We start from the raw sequence: 24,576 nt of genomic DNA on the forward strand, positions 1-24,576 counted from the left end.
TTTGCAGGCAAGATGTCAAGCCCTTCACAGAAGCCAGATACAAGATCCCAAAATCAATTCCAGGACTCATCCCCAGATATCTCATTCAACACAGGAGAAAGTCATACTATAGGATTAATAAGCAGAATAGCTCCTCCTCCTCTTATTTTTCAACTCATGAACACACTGGGGAGCCTTGGGAGGTATTAGATAGCAACAAGTATTATTAGAGTTCACTATCCCCAGACCGAAGTTCCAGTATCCACAGCAAGACCTAACTATAGTAGAAGAAATTCACATATTAGAAAAGATGCAAGACAACCTGGTGCAATATTAACAAGAAAGATGTGATGGCAGCATTACAGTACTGGAAGAAATATTTTTTTGCTAAAGAAAAATAATGACACTCTAAATAAGGCAGCTTTTCAGAGCAACAGTTTTTGGCACTCAAAAAGCCAGGTCCTGTGATAAGAGATCTTTCTTGCAAAAATGGGAAGCGGGGTGGAAAGCTGCATTAAAAATCTCATTTGCAAGACACATCTATCTGCATTTCTTGTGGTGATTCCTGGAAAGACAGGATAAATACCGATAAAGGGAGAAGTGGGGGGGGAACACAGGGTGTGGAAGGGGAAGCAGAAGAGAGTGTTAAGACTCTCAAAGACACAGGAAAATATTTTTATTGTCAAAGAGGTTATTTTTGAATGCTTCAGCCCCCCTCACCCTCTCTTCGCTTACCCCCCGACTTCCAACTATTTAGCTGAAAGAGACACATCACTAAGCAACTTAAGACACCTGAATCATAAATCTTTGCATGGTGTTATTGTCCTCAAGGCAAAAAAATGTCCAATGAGGTGACCTGCACAGACAGCTTGGCCTCCTGCTACTTATGGGTGCAAATCAACTGTGGTTTGGTGCGGGGAAGATGGTGTAAGCCAAGGCACTGTAACCACAGACTGGTAGAAAGGTAAGCTATGGCTACTGCCAAAGTCATCCGAAAAATACTTCCTCTGCGCTTGCTCATGTATTTTCAGTGCCCTGTTCTCTAGAGTGTGTGACTGGACTTTGCAAGTGAAGAAGTCCTGCCTGGTTATGAGAGCCAAGGGAAGCTGCATTTTCACACATCTTTCGGCTGGACCCTGAGTTCTTTTGGTTTATTTGTCAAATAGAATCCTCAGTAATATTGATCCTGGGCTTTGTGATGCTGCTAGACTTGGCAGAAGGGCTGCACAGACAAAAAGGTAACTGCAGTTTTCGAAAACAATATAGGTGGCAATTTTCTGAACTGGTTTATGCTGTCTTTGCTCTGACTGCGAAGAATCTCTTCCTCCAATAAACCCGACACAGACCTTCTGTATCATGCCCATTGACCACACCAAAAAAAGCTGAATGTTGCCCCCCGCCCAAGAAAGCAGAGGCTGAGAATGGAGAAAACTAAAGAGGATGGTTAATATGGGAAGATTTCTTGCCATTTCTGAATTGGCTTTCTCTAAGACAATGGGAAACAAGGCTGCATTGAAAAGTGGTTTGATTAAGTATATATCTGAGCTTTTTACCATACAAGTTCAGGCTGATTTTGACAGAGAGATATTAGGAAATTTGATCCCAACGAATATGGAGCTGCCCTAAGGTGAAAGAAAGCAAAAGTAGAAGGGAGGGTGCAGTTCCCGAGTCCTAAATCTCACTTCTGGCCATGTTTGCCATTCTCGGGTACTTTGTTCCCTTAGCCAAAACTCATCTAAAGATAAGAGATTTGAATCTAATTTTGATGAGTGCCAAACAGATAGATTGAACACACCATTATACAAATCAGACAGTTGGGAAATACCACAGTGCACTATTAAAATCTACTAAAAATTCATCAGGAATCCAGGTTTGCCCACAATGCGCTCTGGGAGTAAAGTTCCCAACCAAATGTATAGGAATAGCAGAGCACTTGATCCCTGGGAGGAGCTGGAGAGGCAGGGGTTAGAGAGAAAGAAAGAAAAAAGAGATGGAAAAGTTGCTTTAGATCTACAAATACAAATTGTATTAATGAAATTATGACTCTGCAAGTTCCAAACGGGCATCAAGCAACTTCTGCTATCACACACTGATCCTTATCTTAAACATCCTTGCTATTCTTGGCTTGAGACAGCTTTTGCCAGAGAAATACAAGTCTCGAGACAAGGATATTTCAGATAAAGGCTGATACCACATATAGACAAACTTGTGCAAGAATATTTGACACCAGACTACCCACTGGCGTTACACCACACATGGCATTTTTTACTCCAATATGCAATCATTCTGTCTTGGGGAAAGATGCCAACTAGGGCCTCGAATGAGGCCATGAAACGCCGCCTTCACTTGGAAGGGAGGGCTTTGCTGCCGTGCAGCCAGGTACGAGAGGTGTGCGGGACACCGTCGCGCTCCGATGGGAGCGGCGGCTGAAGGGCACAGCACCAGCGGGGCTCAGCCAGGGCGATCGATGCATGAGCGCTCCTGGCTTTGCTCGTAAAAGGCACTTCACAAAATCTAATGCAGGGCTTTCTGAAATAAGGACAAGAGGGTTGTTGCAGTCCTATGAAGAAATTCTGGTAATTCCTTACAGTATAGTGGACAGCCACAGCCTGCATGTGACAGATTGCTGGTCCTGTCAAAAATACCAGGAGAAGAAACTCGACACAAGCTCCAAGAGGAAAATAACCATCCTTACATATGCATATATTTAAAGGAACCATTTACCCATCTCATTTCTTACATGGGAAAATACTATCACAAGAATAGAGAAGGACATATTTCCATTTGTCATGTATTCTCTGCCCTGCTTATCTTTCATTCCTTTTATATATTTACCTATTAAATCTTACTCTTTGGCTTTCTTCTCTTTCACTCCAGTCACACGAAAGATAGGGAAGTTACATACAGGTGTATCTTCAAATCAAGAAAAAGCATCTGGTTATCTTTTGAACAGATTTACTAATACTTACTCCCATACTCCCTCCCTCTGGGCAAATGTAACTGTACAATACCTCAGGCAATGTCATTTTATGTAAAACTTCCCAATGCTCTTCAAGTCATGTCACCTTGTAATTATATTTTTTTCCTGTTGTGAAATAAGAGATGAAAAAGAGGAGCTCATCCCAGGAGATTTAAATAGGGGTAATGGAAATAGCTCTGCATAGTCTAATACCTGCAGAATGAACTTTCCCATCCTGCAAAAGTTAAGAGACATTAGAATTATTTTTTTTTTCATTCTGTATCAGGAACCAAAGATTATCCAGGCTTCAAGCTTTTACAAACACCTAAGAAGTAGATGCAGCTCCGTGTCAGAATGGTTTACATTCCTCAAGATGTAAAAAAACATTTCAAGCCCTTGCCCTCAGTCATACCCCAAGCATACAAAAGCCTTCCCAGCATAACACCCAATCTAACAGCAGAAAGTTTCAGTGCCACCAAACATTTGCCATTTAAAGACACATTTCCTTCCTCCAGGCCATGCTCAGAAATCCAGTGACAATTTGTAAGAAGCCATAAATAGAAAAGAAAGTGAAATGTACGTAATGCCAGAAAATGTCTTCTCTCAGAAAGACCACGTCCCAGCGATCTCAAACAACTTGACAGTTAATATGCAGGCACTGTGGCACAGAATTCCTAAGGATTTAAAATTTCATATCTACCTGTGAAAAATTAGCATTTAGGTTACAGTTTTGACCTAAAAAACATGTCAAAGGTTTGAAATGACAGTGAGTTTGAAATGCTAAAAAAAAAAAGAATCGGCAAAGAGTGACATGCCTGTTACTCCATTATGACCTGAATAAATGTCACAACTGGCTGCAATGCAGAAACTTCATTTTAGATGATTGTAAGTGCTGGGCTGGTTGTTTCACAACAAAGAGACCTCAGCAAGGGGAAAAAACAAACAGCACAACAAAAACCCTGCTGCTACTCTTGATTTAATCCCAAATAAAGCAGAAATCAACCCAAGCAGGCAAGCCCCCACACCTTCCACAGAAGAAAGGCTCTGTCACAAACCTTCGAGTCTGGAGAATATTTACAGTAATCAAAGCTCAGAAAATGCTGAAACTCCAGATATTCATCAGCACTTTCATACGCAGAAACTGAAGCAGAGAGTGATCTTACTTACAGTCAAACTGGAAAGACTGATCTACTTACAGTCAAACTGGAAATCCAAACCAAAAGCGAAATAGTTACCTACTTTTTAGCATCTCACCACAGGAATTAAAAAGCCAACAGAAAAAAATTTATACTTTGCACTATGATCTATACTTTTCAAAAGACCAAATATTTTATTTTCAATTTTCAAGATAGTATTGACAGTATTATTGTATTCCTAGACAGTACAGGATATTGTATCACAACCCCCAATATCGTCTTTACAGCTTCTATTTGTACCGCTTGTGAATTCCAACACCTTTTGTTATGACCACATGCTATTAAAGGATTGAATTAATCATTCCATCACTTCTTGCTCAGAGCGTAGATGGAAAGATACAGCTGGGCAACCAATAGATCATAAAAGTTGATTCTTTAAATATTCCCTTATTATATTAGACTGGGGGGGAGGGGGGAGGGGGGAGTTGGCAAGATCATTAAGAGTAGTTTAAACTGCATCTCCTCTCTTCCCAGAGGCAGAGAATGTAATTTCCATATCCCAATCAAGCTTAAGAGCACCCAGCTGAAGGTCACATTCAGATCTGCCTCTTGCAGCCAACAAAATGCTCTGCTGCCACTTAAACAGTCCCCTTTGCTTCCCGTGGCTTCTGCATGACAGTATTTACATCTAACATAAATAAGTAAGCAGAAGTCACAAGTTGGTATACGGAACTTAAAAGGTAATTGAAAGTTTCTGGAGTAGTTCACTTCAGAAAACTCTGCAATCACTTGTGAACTGAAGTGCTTGTTATCATATACAAAGCTCCAGTAATTAGAATCAGGAAAAGAGGTACAAAGCGATTAGAGATTATTGGGAAAAACCTACTTAATAGGACGCATAGCACATAAACCAATCGATACTTAAAGCTATCACGACATACCTGCAATTAATTAAAATACAAAACATTAAAAAGCACATTTCCAAATTAATAAAATTGTCAGAAGCGACCAACAATCAGAAGCCATGACAGCATCATCATTCATGTGAGAAAACCCTCAGGTGCTACTGGCTGAATAAAAAAGATGGAAAATAGCCTCAGCGTCCCTTCCTCTCCCTCTCTGCCCTACCTCCGTATCCTTCAAACCAGCCCCTGAATAAAACATTTATTTCTTCGGCTAGCCAGCACCTGGTGAAGAATCTGGACAGTGGCAAAAGCTGTCTGCAGACCATCACTCATGTGTGCCCATCTGCCCCTCAGTGGATGCACCCAAAGCAGTGGCTCCAAGGAAAGTCAGGCTCACCTTGCTTGTGTGGGACAAGAGGATGGAGACAGGGCAGGCACTTGTGGGGCTGCCCAGCCCCCGGGGGAGCTGCCCCGCGGGGGTGATGCCTGAGCTTGGTGCCCTGGATGCCCAGGGCTTTGAGCTGCCCAACCCTCCACTGCCACATGCCACCTCCCAGGGCCACCTCGCAGCTTCCAGAAGCACAGACTCATGACGGAATATAGCTTGGGGGGTGGGGGTGGGGGGGTATTTTTTAATATTTGTTTTTAAGATGGGAGTTTCACTGAACCCCCCAAGGCCCTGGAAGGAGCCTCTTCTATATGCAAAACTGCTTAAAAATCAATTCTAACTTGGAACAAGAAAGTATGAAGGGCACATACATGTTTTGTCTTTAAGACAGCTACAATTCTTACTTTCCAAAGACGGCATTTTATTCATTTTTCTCATTTTATTCAGTTTTCACAAGTTACCTGCTTTGCAACAGACAGCTAATTGTTTTGAAAGATTTTTTTTTAAAAAAGTAGACATTTTTATTCCTCAGTGAAAAACTTGCTTTTGAATGAAATTTTACAGGCCATTAATCTAATGCAGACTCACAGAATTCAGGGAACTAGTTAACTTAAAAGAGCAGCTACTGTGCATGCTCTACAATTGCTCTTCATCAAAATTGTCAAAAGATTTTTAATATGCAGTTACCACACAGATTAAAAGCTCTCAAAGTATTTCTCCATATAAGAGGCCACCATTCCACAGTGTCATTATCTGCTATTAATATTTCAATTAGAGAGTATCACACTCCTCTGAAGAAGCGCAACTGCTCGCAAAACAAGTCCCAGTATTGATAATGCTCCAGGAGTATGACACAGACGTCCTATTTTTGTTCCTACATTTAATTACCTCCTATAAACAGCTTTTGAAATTTTTAAGGGAAAAGCTCATTTCACACAGAAACACGCGTTGACTGATACCTCCCAACCACCCTGCTTGCAAGGGGTGAAGGCTGCAGGCACCAACGCCAGCCCTTCTGCACAGCCAGGCTATGACCTCACTCACCACTACCTGATGTTACCAGCCATTCAAACAGGTCAGTCCATCACAGTGCGCCCCGTCAGTGCTCCTAAGGATGTCAGACAGAAATGCCAGCACTTTTGGGGCATCAGCGCTAGCGCAAGCAAGCCTCACACGTGCTTTCTGTTGCATCTGACCACAGGATCGAGCTCAAACCATGTGGCCGTGCAACAGCCCATTTGGTGTGAAATGCTCTTTCAAGGCACAATTCCCTCTTCTTATCTGAGAAAAAGACACTTTATTATGACAGGTCTTACAGTCCCATATTCATTATGCCAAGCTTATAATCAACTTTCAGTGCAGTTGATATACCTAGAGCCACCTCTCAAAGGACGGACCTTGCCAAGCTGATGGACAGCAGTTACCTATCTACAGCACTCATACTAACCTCACATTAAACAACAAAAAGTTAAATTACATTTAATTTCTGTTTGATGCTAAATAATTACAATAATTTGCATGACTTTTTTTTTTTGAGACGCATAAAGGAATTTAGCATTTAAACATATCAAGGGGAGGAAAAAAAGCTTGAGGAATAAAAGCTTAAGAGCTTGCACTGGCTTATGCAGCCACTCTCTACCATTTCCAATATTTCTCTGTTTAGGGCTTTTTCCATCAACATGCAAGGCTTTCAAGCACACGCTTTCACACTGTGTGCTGACTTCTTGGTGATTTGAAAGATGTAACCCTCAAATGCAGTTATTATTCCAGACTTCAGCCTCGTATCTCCATCAGCCCCCTGTAACAAGCAGTCTGAACAGCCAGCCTGCTCACACTGGCTCCTCCAGTGGGGCTTTGCCACCAGTTAGAACCTCTGTCAGAAAAAATCATGGTGATATAGAAGGTAAAAGGTGCGCAGCTCCTTGCAGGGAGAGGAAAGGTAGTCCTTCCCATCTCTGCAAGCTGTACCAGCAGCTACTTACATCAGCATTCATTGTATTTTATTGCATTTGAAGCTTTGCAACTTTCTGTACAGAAAACCCAGCAGTGCTGAAGGTTACAACACCTTCATTTTGGCCACAGTACCACCTCCCTCCCAAGGCACGCGGGGACATCTGGCTAATGTCTCTGTGCCCTGATGCAACCTGTGACCAGTGCAGCTGTACCAGCAAAAGCCCACACTCTGCTCCAGACACAGTTACTGGCATTCCAGATTTTGCCTGGGGAAACAGAAAAACTTTGTTTTACTGAATAAGCTGTTCTTCTGCAAGTGTTTCCCTGCTCATGCATGTGGCACCTTTGCAAGGGAGTGCTTTGTCCAGCACGACAGCTCAGCAGCCAAGCCAGCCCCGTGTATGTTCAACCTGGAGAAGACCAGTGTTCAGGTAAAAAAAGCAGTAGCTAACAGTCAAACCCAAGGCAGAGAGGAGTGATGTCAATATGAAGAGGGACACCCAGAACAACTCACCAGGGTCACACCACCTACACCTCAGTGGCAGCAGTGACGTTTCTCCAGGGGGAGCAGGCGTTTTGCCAGCCCTGCCTTTCCCTAGTCCTGCTGCTGCTGCACATGCCAGGGACCAGCAGGAAGAAAAGGTCTCAGCATCTCACCCTCCAAACCACCACTGGCCAAACTAGAGGAGCATGCTGTAAACCCATTTTGACACAGACCCCGACGCATTTGCAAGCAACGGATCGTGCCCACAGAGATGCTGTTGGCAGTACGGCCATGCCAGCCACGCTCTGCCCACTGAGCCACTGCGGTGGTTCCCGCGGCTCTCGGCCTCGGTCCCCATCGTCGCAGCCCTCAGCAAAACCATATGCCGGCTGACAGCCAGATCGCGCTTGTAAAGATGCCTTCTCCTTTACAGCAGAGGGTAGCAGCTTGGAAGAATTTGAACTGAATAAATTGGACCTCATTGCTGAATTACAATCATTTTCTCTATATGTATGTGGATATGTACACGCTTTTCTTTTAAGGAAGAAAAAGAATGCCTTGAAAATTGGATTAGAAGACTGGGAAGTAAATCATGGTTTTCACCTGTCACTAGAATATTTTATGACTGGTTTTAATGAGCGAACATTGAGAAAAAAATTAAATTATTTTAAAAATGGAGATGGAAGAGATGGATAGAAAATATGCTACACTTAATAGCAAAAATCCCAATAAAGGTCATTAAATCAGTGTATAAACAACTAAGACCATATGACACTGTAGTAAAACCCTAACGGCCATGCTCAAGCTGAAATCCAGGCTACCCCATTGCCCACATATTTTGTTGTTTTACACGCTCTTCCCTGTATCTTCAAATATCCCTTTCCTCCCTGCAGTGCTGGATGCTTTCACATAATGACTTCAAAAGATCAACTGCAAAAATAAACCCATGAGAAACTACAGGCAGAATAAAGTTACACGCCTACAACCACACGCAAAGAACTCTGCTAGCACCTACCAGGCACTACCAATGGCAGCATCTGTAGCTCTTGAAACTTACTTCTGATTCCAGTTAGTTGCTCTTTAAATATCTCTATCATATAATTAGGAAGTATAGCATCATTGAGAGAACGTGGATTTTGCATTTCTTGACCTTTTCCCTACTAATTTTCAGCAGACTATTTAATGTTAAAATCGTATACTGTGCAGTGCAGCGACTCCAGTTATGAATGCGCAAGTAGGACTGGCATATAGGTGGTGACGTTAATTAGCCCAAAAGCACTCCAACAGGCAGATTAGATTATATCTATATTCACACTGGATGGCTTTATTCGTTAACAAGATGTTATTTTGAAAAAATATGTCCAAAAAGCCCTTGTATATCTGCTGTAAGAAGCATTTCATAGCACGAACGTTTATTTTTCAGTTATCCAGGTTATATTCAATTGCCAAAAAGCCAGCATTTACTGCTTGCTCTACAGGCAGCCTGTTCACTGGGATACATTCAGTAAAGAAATTACAAGCTCATCTCTTCACTGCATTGGTCCTGGTTTGCAGAAAGTGTAGTGCCAGTAACAGTTTATTTTGAAAGTCACCTTGATTCTGTGTAATTCATAGACTGTTGCATCCTTTATAAGCCATTTGGAATGGTACCACTGAACTTATTTTATAGAACGAGGTCTGATGCCAACTCATCTGTGATTTCCTTAGCCAGGACAGGTTAACGTGCTCGTTACAATACTGCCGTACAGAACTATTGGTTTCTGCTTTAAAAATAACCTGCCTAAGGCAGACAGCATCTTCTGGGTTGGCTTTGTAAAGCACTTGGCGTACGGGCCCTAATTATCAGGTGTTTTAGTACAAATCGCTAACAGGGAGCATCACCCGCCCCCTGCTGCAGCACACCATGCCTGGGCAGCCAGAGGTGGCAATCAAACCCTTGCCCGCAGCACAGCAGATTAAAAACTTAATCCCAAATTCATTGAACGCTCATAAGGCTCATTAACTTCAACCCCTGGTTTGTGTGTGAGAAACACTGGCATAAGATGCGAGGTCAGGAGGTGACTGAGCTTTGCTTTCATCTGGCGTAACTTAGTTTTCTCACGCTGGTGAAGCTCACGTCACAGAGGGTAACTCAGTGACCTAGGAGATGCGCATTTCCTCGTGGAGTTGGAGGGTGTTTAGTTACATCACCATGTTACCAATGTGCCAACAAGAAAAAAGAAAAACAAAAGGTTTTAACTGTTCCCTCAAGGTCCTCCTTCAGAAACAAGTTCAGTGCAGTTTTTAGGTCCAGCTTTCCTTTTTTTTTTTAACCCAGTCTAACTTAAAATATCAAGTAATGTTAGTAATCATGGTTAGACGTTCCCTCAGACAGCGAAATGCCAGTCTCAGAAAGCATACTCTGTCAGAAAACAGTCAAAGCAGAAGCATAACAGAGCCAAACGCTCTTACTCAGCCTTACACAACTCAGATGGTGTTTTGGGTAGGATGGGGGATGTAGTTTTCTTGCCTAACGCATTTTCTGTGAAACATCAAACCTCTCTTAGCAGAGCACAAATACAGTGATAGGAAAGCAAACGTCAAAGGTTTATTACAAAACTATGGCACCTTTTTTTCTTAAAAGCAATCCTGATGTAAAGCAAAATATCATCACTTTTTTGGTTATTTCCTTTAGCAACAGTAACTGTCAAATATTTTCTTCCCTGGATGGCGATAACCCCATTTAAACCTTGCTATGTTCCATCACATCTGCAGCTTTAATGCAGTATTTCGTACACTACGATAAAGCCACAAACACGAAATCACTGTCTGTAATGGCATCTGTCATTCAGAAACTGCAAAGATGGGAGCCTTGAAACTGGCAGACAAGTTTCTGGGAACACCAAGAGGGGACTGCATGTATGTATGTATAATTATGACATTTCTACTCTGTTACTGCCCAAATCTTGACTCTTTCCCTGTCTGCAAGGCAAGACACACAATCTTAGTGACACAAATACCAAAATATTTCATAAGACTCTATGTATTCAATGCACTAAAACCTTTACCATAACTGAGCTGAATCAAGAATTACATGTCAGTGCCCGTGTATCTCGAGTGCTACTCCAGCACTGAGTGTGGGAGCCCCAGGTAAAGTGTTTGTGGTGGGACAGTATCTGCATGGTCTAAGCAAACTAACGTAATATGACTCTACTACAAAAATATCTCTAAAAATAACATCACTGGGTCTATGCTTACTTCCCCCTGCCTTCCGGCCTTGTGAAACTTTTTGAGACTGCTTCAGCACTCACATTGAAGACAAATAAGATTTCTGGTTGTGCAACTTGTCCCACGCAGGCAGCCTCATGGTGGAGTCCACACAAGGTACTGCATGACTCAAGACCTCCACCCATCCAACTACCCTGGCAGTAAAACTCTATGTTCCTCAGCTGAATTTCTACAACCTTTGGTGCCTTCAACCAAAGCGTGACTGAGTGGAATTTGGTTACACAACTCTTTTTCTGATGCAAAGGAACAATTACATTTTATAGCTCACTTTCTTGAGCTGCAGCATCTCTAAGGCTAACAGTTTGCTCTATCACCTAACGAGCAGATGCTACTCCAAACAGCCCCAAAAAAGCAGAGACACAGACTGACTGCAGAAGTTCCCAACTGCACAACCATCTAATGCTCCGAGTCAAGTATCACATTGATTGGCATAGTACTGACCTGAAAGCAAAGGCCACATATCCTTTGCAAGGTACCATCTGCCCATCTTTAGACCCAAATGCCCCACTGGCACAAACACAGCCCATCGCCCGCCTCTGAAATCCATCAGTGCTTCAGCTGCGTGAGCACGAAGCAAACACCCAGCCTGCCACCTCTAACACTGCACCCCCATTTGCCTTCTTTCCTTTGTTCTACATGAACAAGGAGAAAAAGTTCCAATTTATCAAGGAAGGAAGGACCAAGCAACAGAAATGCTTATGCCCATCTGCTAAAACTGTTGAAGTTATGCTTGTTAAGACTAAATCATCTAAACGAAAACATCCTCACAAGTAGAAAAATTACTAAATAAAAGAAGGTTGTTCTTTCACTTGTACGCTCACTGATACCGTGGGTCTCGTTCCATATTGCTACAATGCAGATAACAGAGCAGAAAATAGGGTGCTTACACTTAAGCCTTTTACTCTCAGAACTTTACCTAAAAAAAGTGAAATTATTTACATTTCATGTTCTTCCACGCTTTTCTAGAACAGAGTTGCAACTGGCTCCCTCAACACAGGATAATTAAGACTTTCAGCTTATAAATTGTGGGTGAAAATATTTCTCTTATTTCTGAAGCCCATCTACTTTCGTGACCTAAAATGTTTGAATAGATCACTTTAGACATAACGATCCTATGGATACTAACCTTTGAAGCACAACCAAAGACAAAATGGACGTGTAGAAAATGAAAACTTATGGTTTGGATTTTAAAAAGTTCTGCATATACATCCCACTGCAAAATACCATTCTTTAAAGGATATTTAAAGAGACACACTTGCGATGCCTGCATTTCTAGTGGTTCTGAAGACAGAGCATGCAAAATGGATCACTTTTAGAGATTAAATCCCTAAATCTATATTTGGACGCCTAACTCAAGGAGTTAGTGCAGAGGGTCTGAAGGCTCCTTTTTAGGCCACATTTTATATCATTTTCATCTTAGCCTAAAAATAAATGTAAAATGAATGAATCATTTTGTAGTCTTGGTGTTTGCAAACATCATCCAGCAGTGTTACCTTCTGGACGATCCTCTTCTCAGGGTGGTCAACCAGCCCAGGGAAGGAGCAGGATCAGGGGAAAAGCCCTGGCCCATTCCCTTCCTTCAGGCACTCGCAGACCAGAAAACAGCCCCAGCAATACAAAAACACCAGGAAAATAATCCAGAGGAATCGGTTTTCCCTCTGCAGAGTACAGCAACGTTCCTGAACAGCCTAGAGAAAGGGCAGAAGTGCAGCCGACAGACCAACACTGCAGGCTGAGCTGAACCCCTCACTGTAGGAAGAGTTTACCAGTCTCTGCGTACGACAACCAACTTCAGACGTGCATGGATCCCATCCCTGGGTAAAAAAAGAATTTTATGTTCCATCAGCTCTAATATGCATTGCCAAAAAAGGCACAAAAAGTATATGCAACGGTCCCAACAACTGACAAATATTTTCCAGCATTATCTGTGAATTTCCATCTTCAATAAGAACTGTGAAATCTTTGCAAACATCAGCCAAAGGAATGAAGAGGAGGTGGGGTGGAGTGGGCAGGACATGAACAAGGCAGTTAGTCTGTTTGCAGGACAACAAAAGAACCAGTTCATGCGAGCACTTTAAGTTCACCTGGGGATTGCATCATACCTTCAGATACAACATGCACACGGTTGCTCTTTACCTATCTCATTTCTCTGACCAGGCACGCAGAAATCTCCCAGCAGCAATGCCAGTCGCACATCTGCAACACTACAGGGTAAACGAAATATCACCCTCAACCTACTGCTCATGCAGAGCAGTCAGCAAACCACATACAGCACAGGTGAACTTCTGCCTACTTTCACTGCCTCTTGAAAGCACGCAGGTGATGTTCTCCTAGTCTTACACTTCAAATAGAAGAGCCCCACAGCAAATAACACAGCGAAGATCAGCACTACTGTTCACGCGGCTGGCACAGGAAAGAGAACGGGGCTTAAAATCAGGGGTGCTAAAAGATACATACCACACACAGAAGGCTCCACTCATCTGCAAGACTCGCTCTTTCTCACCACAGCACTAGCTCCTTTGGGACCTGCCAGATTTACGATCAGTGGCAAATCCTTGGATTGCATGTGAATGTGTATCTGTGGTAGACCGGCGAGGCTGCATCAAAGTGTCATTCAGAAACAGCCATTTCAGCCCAGGCTCCCACGTGCTCCAGGGACATTACAGTAACAGCTTGTTCTTCCTCCCTGCCTTGTTACTGAAAACTCTTCCTTGGCCATTTGGGAGCCCAGGGGTCTGCAGCTAACAGAGCTTACCCACCAGCAGCACAGAAACATCAACAAGTGTGTAAATTACTTGTTTCACAGCATCTGAAATGTCAGATTACTGGAAGGTTAATCATTTAGTATTTTTAAATGCTGTCAGGAATTCAGACAGGAATTGCAGGTTCCCGTTACAATTTCAGTAGTTTTCCTAGATGGACCCACTTCTTCTTTGTTCTCATCAATTAAGCGATTGCATTTTGCAGATTTAATTGTCGCTAAATTCCTTCTGTTCATAGAGTTCTGCTGTGTGCTCAAGAAACTTGAATTCGGTGCTAAACCAGAGTGCTTCCCAGAGTACAAACTCACAGCAGACTGAACTACCACCATAAAACAGAACTGTGCGTTGTTTGCAAAAGCACTTTATTTCTCGCTCACACACACACCAGAAAGCCATGTTTGAGAACGTGAAGGTTTCCCTTGGAGCAAAGCATTCCTGACACAGGACAGGATGTTTCTGGCATGAGCTCTCCTGATGCTGACTTGACATCTTCCTTGTTATGACTGTAAATTCCTATCACTGTAAACCTCACCAATGACTCATGAGAAAAAAAGCACATTAAAAAAAAAAACAAGGGAGAATGGAACACTTTTAGTGGTGGTGTCTGTAAACACAGAGTGATACACAGAGACACAAAATGTCTCAAATTCAAAAGCAAAGCAGGGCCCATTGCAGAAATAAAAGATTAATTTCTCATTCCTGACTGCAAGTATTTGGGGACAAAGATGTATGCTGAAAATTGTATGTAATCAAAGAAATCGCCACTTTAAAAATAACTTTACTGTGCATTGTTTGGGGAATCACTGTTGAACAGGATATCACGCGCATGCAGCTATGGACAAATAGAGTCACACCTTCAGTGTACAAAGTAAACCAAAGGGATTAATTCTCTACAGATATATCCAAATAAAGCATTATACTATCATGAAGATTTACAGATGCATTTTAATTAGTCTTCTACCTAAAAGCATTAAAATAACAACATTTCTTATTTATTAGAAATGGAAGTATCCCCTCCTGCCTCTGCTGTACTCAAAAACAGGACTATCGTACCGCTTCTGACAGCTGAATGTGTGTGTACCTCTGGCCACGGTATTTATACCTGTAAAACCACTGTAAATGCTATCCCTCATCTCCAAAATATCTATCAAATAGGAACTGCAGCTTTACTCTTTGTAGAAAACCTTTACTTGAATGCCACAGAACACTCTTTTCTATGTGAGTATTAAACACGTAACTATTTGAATAGTTCACAAAAGTTCCCAGGCACAGCTTCAGCCTAAAGCACGAACTAGTATCATGTTAAGGTATTTACCTTAAAAACCCAAACAACCAGAGCTGCACAGATCCTGTTTCCATCCCGACATGCAGTAAGGACCACTGCTGTTTACTATGTCTTTGACTCCAAGCTTATTTTCCTAGCTGTGTTGAGCCCAATTCCGCAGCATCTTCCCCTGCCACGTAGGCAACTTTTGGTACAACTGAGCGATGTGCTCAACTGTACACCACCCCGGGGGGAAGAATTGATGGCTCTGCCTTTTCACAGCATGGCACAGGTGCTGTAGCCCCAGTGGACAGGAATAAGGAACTAGTTTAAACCCATTTTAAACCGAGGTTTACCTGCTCTCCAGGAACGGTCTCTCTGCAAGAGAACCCCACACTGGGGAGCAGGGCTTCTCCCACCCAGCACTCTGCCCAGACAGGGCCAGGGAGAGAGACAGGACAGAGGAACAGGATTTTGCAAATTCAAGTCACTGGAAAAAAGTCCTAATTGTAAAGCATGGAAACCAGCACACATGTGCAGCAAGTACCAGTCTTTTCAACATCTCTGAAAAAAAATACACCTGATCCCCACTTCAAAGCATTGCAGATGGCAGCATCACTTTTATGAACACTAACCTTTTCTTCTGGCAGAAAGGTAAGTCAACAGCACCTTGTGCATAAATGTCAGTGTAATGCTCAAAAATCGTAATATTGACATCTCTGAGATTGAGGACTCTCATTTAAAAATCTTCTGCAACAGCCTTTGCATTTTTTATAAGTTATAAATCGAATTTTATCTCGTAATATTGACATCTCTGAGGTTGAGGGACTCATCTGAAAATTTTCTGCAACAGCCTTTGCATTTTTAAAAAGTTATAAATCAAATTTTATCACTAAAAATGTTTTTAAAACACAAGGCAAGCTGGAAGACGGTGTTTTGCTTTGGGTTTTTTTTTTATAGTAAACTCAGTTCCCTTGTGGCATTTTAACCCAGCTGCAGGGGCACTGAAAATGACTGTAGAAGCAGTAAAAATCTATTTAATTGATTTTTATTGTTCAACCTAAAGAAAATGCTTTTGTATGTAAAAATGACAGCATTATACAGCAACTGTAGGGATGTTTTGAAATTCAAGTTTAAATAGCATAAAGCCATTAGACATTTTACTTTACTGATTTGCTTTTAAGGCAGACATAAAATTATACTGTATCTTCAAGTTCTTCCTACAGCACCAAATAATGTTATTTAAAAAGCAAAACCAACTTCGTTAATTTCCCTACATCCCCTAAAAACAAACACATCCTGAATTTAGCAGAAGACTAGCAATTTGTAGGAAATATGGTGAGACAGACAATATAATCTTGGCTTAGGTAAAAACAAAGAAAAATAACAAAAAAACCCACAGAAAAAAAGAAATAAAGAAAAATGGAAAAAAAATTTTAAAAGCAAAAAAATGAAGCTACAAAACATAACAAATCAGAAGCCAAAGCAAAAGAGGCTTCTCAGCATAGCCAAAAAGACCGCCTAGACTACATAGCACTGCACCACCAGAACCCAGATTTCCAGACCTTCAAAAAGACATCATCCCCTAAAAAGGACACTCAGAAATGGAGACCACTGAAAGGAGTATGGTGTGCGGAGACTAAAATGCTCCAGCGCAAAGTTTCCTATAGCCAGTTGTTATGGAATATGTAAAATATACCACTTCTGTGTTCAAATCTGTATGCTTCCCCTCCTTCAGAAATGACATCTTCAGGCAGACCCTTCTTTTTAAGCTATCACACAAAAAGGACAAGATCATGAGCTACATGCCACTTTTCAGAAGTACTACAAAATATTACAAGTAACCAATTAGCGTTTCTTTTGCTTTTAATATTCCTGCCTGCACACAATGCTCCTTTAAAGCTAATTGGACCACCATGACATCAATTAAGAAAACCCTCTAAATTAATCTAACACACTGCTGTGATAGAAATTTAAAATAATGCACCCTTTCCACAAATAATCCAGAACTTTATTCCATCCATTTAAACCAAGGCATCTTAGACATGGTTTTCTGGAAAAATTCACCTTTTCGACTTCAGTTTGGTTTGAGGTTTTGGTTTTGTCTTCATGGTAATCTCTGACAGCAAAGAGGCAAAATACCTGCACAGAGGTTGGTCAGTCCCACAAAACTCCCTTTAGATACGTTGTTAACCCTCAGAAACCTTGCCTACCCCACTGAATATTAATCCTGAATTGGAAATACTTAGCTGGTGGCCAAAGGCAATTCTATTGGTATAAAGTACGTAGTTTGAGAGCCTGTTTAAAAAATCACTTTTCCAGCATGAAAACACACAAAAGCTGAAGTTCCTGTATCGTCCCTCCAAAAAGATGTCTCAGCTGTACCGAAGAGAAAAGGAAACATTCGGCTGTGCATTCAAATTAGCTGTCAAGAAACACAAAACATAAATCTGACTTAATAGCATAATTTGGAAATGTGTTCTGGGCCCACCCTTGGCAATAACACCAGGGTTTAACTCACGTTGTAGCAATATTTAAAACAGCTCTGCAACTTTGGTTCTCCACCCAACTAAACAACAGAAAATTATGTTGTTAAATGAAAAACACCACACGTATTTAAGCGAGAGAAACCATCTAAACTTCTGACATTTTTCATCTTCATTTTTTTTTAATCCAAAAGATTTGTACAGCATTTTTTTTTAAATAACTTACAGGATCAAAAGGAAAATAAATGCATAGCTTCAAAACCTTAGAATATAACCTCCCCTTGTTGCGGAAGAGTTCAAAGTCATAAAGTGCTGCAGATATGAACACACATCAGACAAATAATCTAGTAACTAACTTATTTTTCTGGTTTATTTAACAATATTCCAGGCTTAGAACATTAAATAAAAATCTCACAGACAATGGGTAGGACTAACAATGGCTTTGTTGTTGGTTTTTTTTTTCCTTTTTCTTCTCCTTTTTTTTTTAAAAGAACGCTGACACACATCAATTGAACCGACTACAGTTTTATTTTGGATACCAAAAAATAAAAAGAAGCTGGAAAGAAAAGAGTAGTGCATTGCACCGATCTCAGTAAATCTGCTTGTAAGCATCACTGCGTATGTTTAGCCCTAGAAGGACAAAGATGCAAACAGGAGATGGATGCTGTTAAGAGGGGCAGGCTGAACACAGACCAGGGGAGCGGTGCTCTGGGCTCTGCCTTGGTTGTGAGGGCACGGCTTTGAATTATGCTCACGTGAGACAGGATCCACACACCTCACACTAACATTTGCGCAGCTTCTTGAGGGCTAGCAGCAGTGGTAGCAGGCGGAGGTGGTGTGAGGGGACACAACTGACACCAGCTGGTACTCAACGGATGTAAAAACCAAGAGGTCTTCCTGGCAGACTGCAGGGGTGTCACAGGAGCTCAGGTAACATCAAAAAGGGACCTCCTGTATCTCGCTCCCTTCCATAACTTGATTATTCTACCCTCACGGACAGCCTATATATCTGCGAGAGTTTAGGCCAAGCCTGTGTTTTGTACCTTGGGCAATCACATACACCTCCTCAGTGGGTGTGGAGAGTAGCAAGATCCAACGGGATGCACTCTGTGTGTACTTTGTGCAAGTGCAAATTAATTTTCAGGGGGCTAGAGAGTGAAAACCCAGGCCTACTGACAGCCAAACACCGGCCACAGCACCTGTTAAATGCATTTTTCTCAGGATTAAACATGCCAGGTAGTTCACTGCTATTTACTTCAGTGCTCCTTTACTCTAACCTCTGTCCTTCCTCCCCACCCACCCACCCCTTCCTACTACCTACAAAGAACACAAGGCCTCAAACTTGCAAAAACTATTAAACCATAATATAAAGTCTGGCAATAGATTCAATTCTATCACAATTCTCATTTTTCTGTGCTCCTCCTGGCTGGGCCCTTTCTACAACCAATTGTCTATGGTCACCATCATGATGAAAAAAACCAACTTCTTCCTCTAGAAGAGTACTGGCCAGTCTTCAACAGACCTCTCTGGAAAGATTGTGCTTGACAGTCATAGACTATAGCCAAGGTGGGGGGTGAGACACCAGTAACAAAAACAAAACCCCAAAAACCTTTTGACTGTTAACTGGAAAATGCCAAGATGTCCTCCTCTGCACCTCAGGGAAAAATGCTGGCTGCTATCCCACTCTGTGCCAAGCGTGAACTCTACTCTTGTTTATGATGTGTATTTCATAAAGAGATGGGGGGGCTGGGGATGGTTTTCTTTCTTTTTCTTGTTTGCCGAGTTCTCAAAAAGGCTTAAAACACTTAAGCGTAGAGACATGAAGGAGCAATTACAATACACAACAACTAATCAGAAACAGTACTCAAACATTAGACTGGACGGGACTAAAGTCCACTCTACAAACTGAACCAAAAAGAGGAGAAAAAAAAAAGATGGTTTAAGTGCTAACGCAATAAGAAACAATCCTAAAGACTCACTAAATACATGTGGGGAAATGGAAGGGTCCCCTTCTTTTAAATATATTTACATAATAGTAAAGCTTTTTATTTTGCTTTTCTTGCCAACAAAATTTTCTAGCTACCCTGGGCGAAGTCCCCATTTAAATTAAGAGGTTAAGGATTTTGTAACTTAGACAGAATGTTAGACCCGCAGCCCGTACACGTCTCCCCAAACCCTCCTTCCCTCCCTCTCTCCGCCACTGCCGCTGAGGGGCCGATACCTTGCCCGCTTCGCACCGCATGGCATCAGCCAGAACGTAACAAAGCCAAGGTAACACAACGCCACCTCAACCCTGCACACTTCGTCACCACTTTGTCAAAGCGCAAGAGACTACAATCAGGGCTTGCCTAGACACATACACACACACACACAAAAAAAAGTTTTGCCATTTAGCCGCTGCAGTTAAATGGTAAAACCAGACTAACGTGGACACAACAATACCAGTTTAGAAGTGTTTATACCATTTACACCGCACTGGAAAGGAGAATAACTTATCCCAGTATAAGTGCATCCACACTACAGCCTATGCCAGCACAGTATCAGTTAAAATAAAAATACATCAGTCCCCTAATTGACAGAAATATACCAGCTGAACTTTTCTGGCATAGACCAGGCCTAAGACATGAGGTAGTGAAAACAGAAAATCAGGCTCAAGATATTTTTTTTTCATTTCATAGCATTGATACACTCTAAAAATATCCACTGCTCAGATTTATGGATTTTAAAAATGTTTTAAAATCCAAAATTTAAAGCTAACATCCTGAGTCACACAGGATTCACAAACAGAGGCATAAATCTTAAAAACTCCCTTGCTCGGGGTCCTAATTCAAGAAAATATTTTTGTGATAGAAAGCACATAAGCATGTGTTTGTCTCCCACTGAAGCAAGTGGAAAGGAAACACATGGGTAAGTGCTTTCTGAAATCTGGGCCACAGTCAGAAATCACGGTCTTTGTAGAATTTATTTCCTCATTCATTTCAGTGCTGTTTAATCACAAGTCATTCATGTTTTAAGACAGTGGGGAAAACATAGACAATGGAAGCTAAATCAAGTTTGTTACAACTGTTCAATATTTACAGCATTCAAAGCATAAAACAGAAGTATTTTTGGTAACTTAAGACAAATACTTTTTTCTTTGTTATTAACTGTACCGCAGCAGTCCTGTTAAACAAACCCACTGTCTCTGATATTAAAGAAATTGTTGTTTACATTTACCGAGTCATTTAAATTAAAAATCTGTTCCTGTTCCAAACCCCACTCTCCTTCGTCTTCGTCCTCCGGTTCAGCCTCAGACCCATTCCGACTGTTTTCGTACAAAAAGATCTGCTCATCCACATGAGCCGGCGCTAACCGGTTTCTCTTTGCACTTACAACATTAGCAGATGAACCAAAGAGGCGTTCAGGGAAGACCCTTGTGGCCAGAATACACCAGTATTTTTGAAGAACCTTTGGTAAAACTGGAAATAGCGCTAGTCTGTCAGACCACCACTTCAGTGGGTCTTCATTTAAACCGAGGACCTTTTGTGACTTGAAGTTGCTCAGCTCCTCAACGATTTGAGCATGCCATTCCTCCTGGTCTTCCACACCTCCTGTCTGGCAAAAGATCTCTGCAAGCATGTTGTTGATGACACTGGTAGGAGGAGGAGTAGAGGAGATGATGATTTTTTTTACAGGGGGCTCTTCTGAAACTGTGAAGAATTTCTCTTCAGTCCTAAAGGTATTTTCTTTTACTTTCTCCAGCAGGCTTTTTGCTTCTTCCACCACTCTGTTTTCAACCTGCTGCCGCTCAAAGGCTGAAAGAAAAGGCAGTTTTTTGTAGCGAGGATCCAAGAAAGTTGCAACATTGAGGAACATGTCTATCTCAGGGGTGTGCTGGTAGGTGGTTGACAGTTCTTTAGCAATCACCTCCTTTGCCATGCTGATTTCCTTCAAATCATTCTCTTTGATGTTCAGGGTAGTATTCAGAAGCATGTGGAGAAGTGGCTTCACCATACTTATCGTTGGGTACTTTGAAGCAGACATCATCTCCGCGACCTGCTTGAAAGGCTGCAGCAGCTCCACCAGCCCTTCAATTGTATTCCACTCACTGGATTCCAGCATGAGGTGGTGGTTGTTGCTGTCCTCCACGAGAACAGCTGCAATGACAAACTGCTGCTCCTTGAGGCGCTGCAGCATAGCGAGTGTGCTTCCCCACCAGGAAACCCGGTCGCTTACCAGCATGCAGTGGAGGATATTCTGCTGCTTCTGCTTCTCACTCAGCATGTACATCGCAACTGTAGACTGCTGAAAATACTCCACCAGTTTTCGGCACCTGGCAAGAAGGCTGCAGAGTTTGGGGAGCTGAAAAGCTTGTTGTATTCCTGCGTTAAAAGTGTGCCCCAAACAAGGCATCTGTACGGGAATATCTAGAAGGGAGCAAGCTTTCACAATGTCTTTACTATAATCTGTTGTAGCACCAAAGACTTTTGTATTGATCCCCCACTCAATGAATGTTTCATAAAGGACTCTCGTAATAGTCTCTGCAGTATTATCCTCAGGTACTTCAAATGTTTTTAAACACCGCGAGTTCACAGCCAGGCAGTTGGCAGGACTGCTGCTGAGAAAGTGAACCGCGACAGTTACATATGACCTGTTCTGGTTTTCACTCCTCCACATGTCTGTGGATATGCCACACCATAGAACCTCAGTGAGCTCTTTCAGCACAATTTCTCTAATGGCATTGTACTTTTCGGGAATAGCTTTTGTACAGAAGTACTTCCGGCTCGGAAGTTCATACCTGGGGTCTGCTGTTCTCAAGAGGGCCTTGAAGGTGGGTTCATCCACGATAGAGGCAGGATACATGCCCTCACAAATTAAGCTGATGACTGCAGATGTCAGTTCCTGATGCTTTTTGTTTTCATAGTTCTGGTAGGTCTTCATGATGAGGCTATCTTGCACAACCTGCTGTGATGATTCCGGCTTGATTTTTGAAAATGCGGTGGCAAAGGCTTCCCTCATTTGCTCAGTGTTACTTTTCACAAATTCGCAGAATTCATCGGGGTGATTTTTCTCAAGGTGGTAGGAAAGGTTGGACGTGTTTCCTGAATAGGCGATCTGTGCCATGCAAATACGGCAGTAGATCTTCTTCCACTGTAATATGCATCCTTCTGCATTGGTATCAAACCCAAAGTACTTCCACACTTTACTCTTTGCTCTCGGGTGAGCCACTAACTTTAGGTCTGATGGGGAACCTTCTAAACTTTTATTCTCCATTGCTTCTTGGCCACCGTCCCACCTTTTGATCCTTCACTCATTAATGAGTACCTGATAAAGGCAGTAAGATAAAGATACAATGAGAAAGCAAAAGTTTGACCACACTTAACTATGTGAAATTAACGTTTCTGCAAACGTATCAAGAAACCTACCTTACTAATTACATTTGCAAATTTAAAGATGAGATTTGCAGGAAGTGTGATCTACAAGAAGCCCATCAGAATGTCAAGAATTTAAAAGATTTTTAATATATCACATTCTGCTGTGAAATTGAGCTAGAAGACCCGAGTAAATCTTGCTTCTCAAATTACATAACTCTGGGTAGAGAAGGGGTACCACCACAAAGCTGACGCACTACTGTCACACAAACTGGTGATCTGCTATAACATTTTCCTGCCTCTTAAGTTATAGTTAGGGCTAGACCCACATCCTCTTGCCTAAGAGTTACTAAACTTCACTGTTAACATTTATTTCAATTGAAACCTGATACTGAAGGAGCAAAGGTTTTATTGTTTGTTTATTTTGAAAGAAGTTTTGTTAGTTGGATCAAACTGTTCCACCATTTGCTTAAAAAAAAAAAACAACAAAAACAAAAAAACAGAAAAAAAACCCCAACTGTGATGCAAGTTATAGCATTATCTGCTCTTCTGAAATGTAAAAATGTTTTCTTACTGAAGTAAAAGGAGTTTGAACCTACATGCAGATCAACAATACGCATCTGACACCTTTCCTGTCCTCTTTCTGAAATCAAAGCCATCTCCTGAACTACTAGTTCACAATCATGGTTCCTGGAATAACAGTGCATTATAATTACAGGAAAAGCAGACATGGAAGCACTAATAAATATTATCCACATCAGCTGGAAAATAATTTTGCTGTATTTTCTTCAAAAGGCTGCAGAAGTCAGGAGGGGGTAACACTCTAGATGAGCATGGCGATAAGCCAAGACTTGGCAATCTGTACCTCAGTATCTGCACAGGAAAACATTTCTTGTGCAGTCATGTGCAAGCACTACTTGAGCCCTACAGCGCCTCTGTGCACAGTGCTGGCAGCTGGCACCCACTGGAGCTGATTTTGCTACACCAAAAAGCCAAGCCACAGCAAAGCATGACTGCATGCTGACGCTTCTCCATTTCTTCCACGCCACCACCAGAGCGCCTGTGACAACAAGCCCTTCACCAGGGGCCTGGCCAGGACTGGGAAGAAGGAAGTAAATCAGTTAAACACAGATGCAGCCCCCTTCACAAAAATCCAGGGAAAGAGAGCAGAAGAGAAACATTGGGAGCATCCCTGCAGCCAGCCTGAAAGCAATGGCATTGCTCCTTCTCTGCCCATCAGGAGCTGCTCCTGCACCCAAGCCCAGAAGTCCCTGGGTGGTAAGACTGACTGGTTGGAGGAGGAAGAAACAATCTGACTTGTTCGTATTGCTGCAAGGGAATATCTCCAAAAAATACGTGTGCAAGCTTCGCTGGTGTGCTTTCTGCTGTTGATGAATATTCCCAAGAAAAGCTATTTTCTCTCTGAACTATAGTTGGTATTTTGCAGCACTTTCTGAATGTCTTGAATGAAAAACCAAAGACAGGTTTACCAAGACTAAGCATATTCATTCAAACATAGCTGTTGGTTTAGAAACAGAACAAGAGATGCAGGGCAAACATTTTACCTAATTTGTTCTGTAGATTTACTTCTGGGTGTAGACCTGGGGTTTTTTCCCCTGAGGGGGGCAATGTTCTGACTGCC

General features: G+C 41.9%; 2 protein-coding genes across 7 annotated transcripts in view; both read right to left on the reverse strand.

Annotated features, from left to right (window-relative positions):
• The window catches only part of DHRSX (dehydrogenase/reductase X-linked), a 167,954-nt gene that overhangs the window by 137,590 nt on the left and 5,788 nt on the right, over window positions 1-24,576 (reverse strand). The window lies entirely within an intron of this gene.
• ZBED1 (zinc finger BED-type containing 1) overlaps window positions 17,927-24,576 on the reverse strand; it is a 59,688-nt gene continuing 53,038 nt past the window's right edge. For all 3 annotated transcript variants that reach the window (XM_056327396.1, XM_056327394.1, XM_056327395.1), the window contains exon 2: window positions 17,927-22,887. In XM_056327396.1, the coding sequence (XP_056183371.1) occupies window positions 20,749-22,836 (2,088 nt within the window). In that variant the 5' untranslated portion in view covers window positions 22,837-22,887 and the 3' untranslated portion in view covers window positions 17,927-20,748. The remainder of the gene's footprint in view (window positions 22,888-24,576) is intronic.

This window comes from Falco biarmicus, chromosome 2 (genome assembly GCF_023638135.1).
Source record: "Falco biarmicus isolate bFalBia1 chromosome 2, bFalBia1.pri, whole genome shotgun sequence".
Lineage (NCBI taxonomy): Eukaryota > Metazoa > Chordata > Aves > Falconiformes > Falconidae > Falco > Falco biarmicus.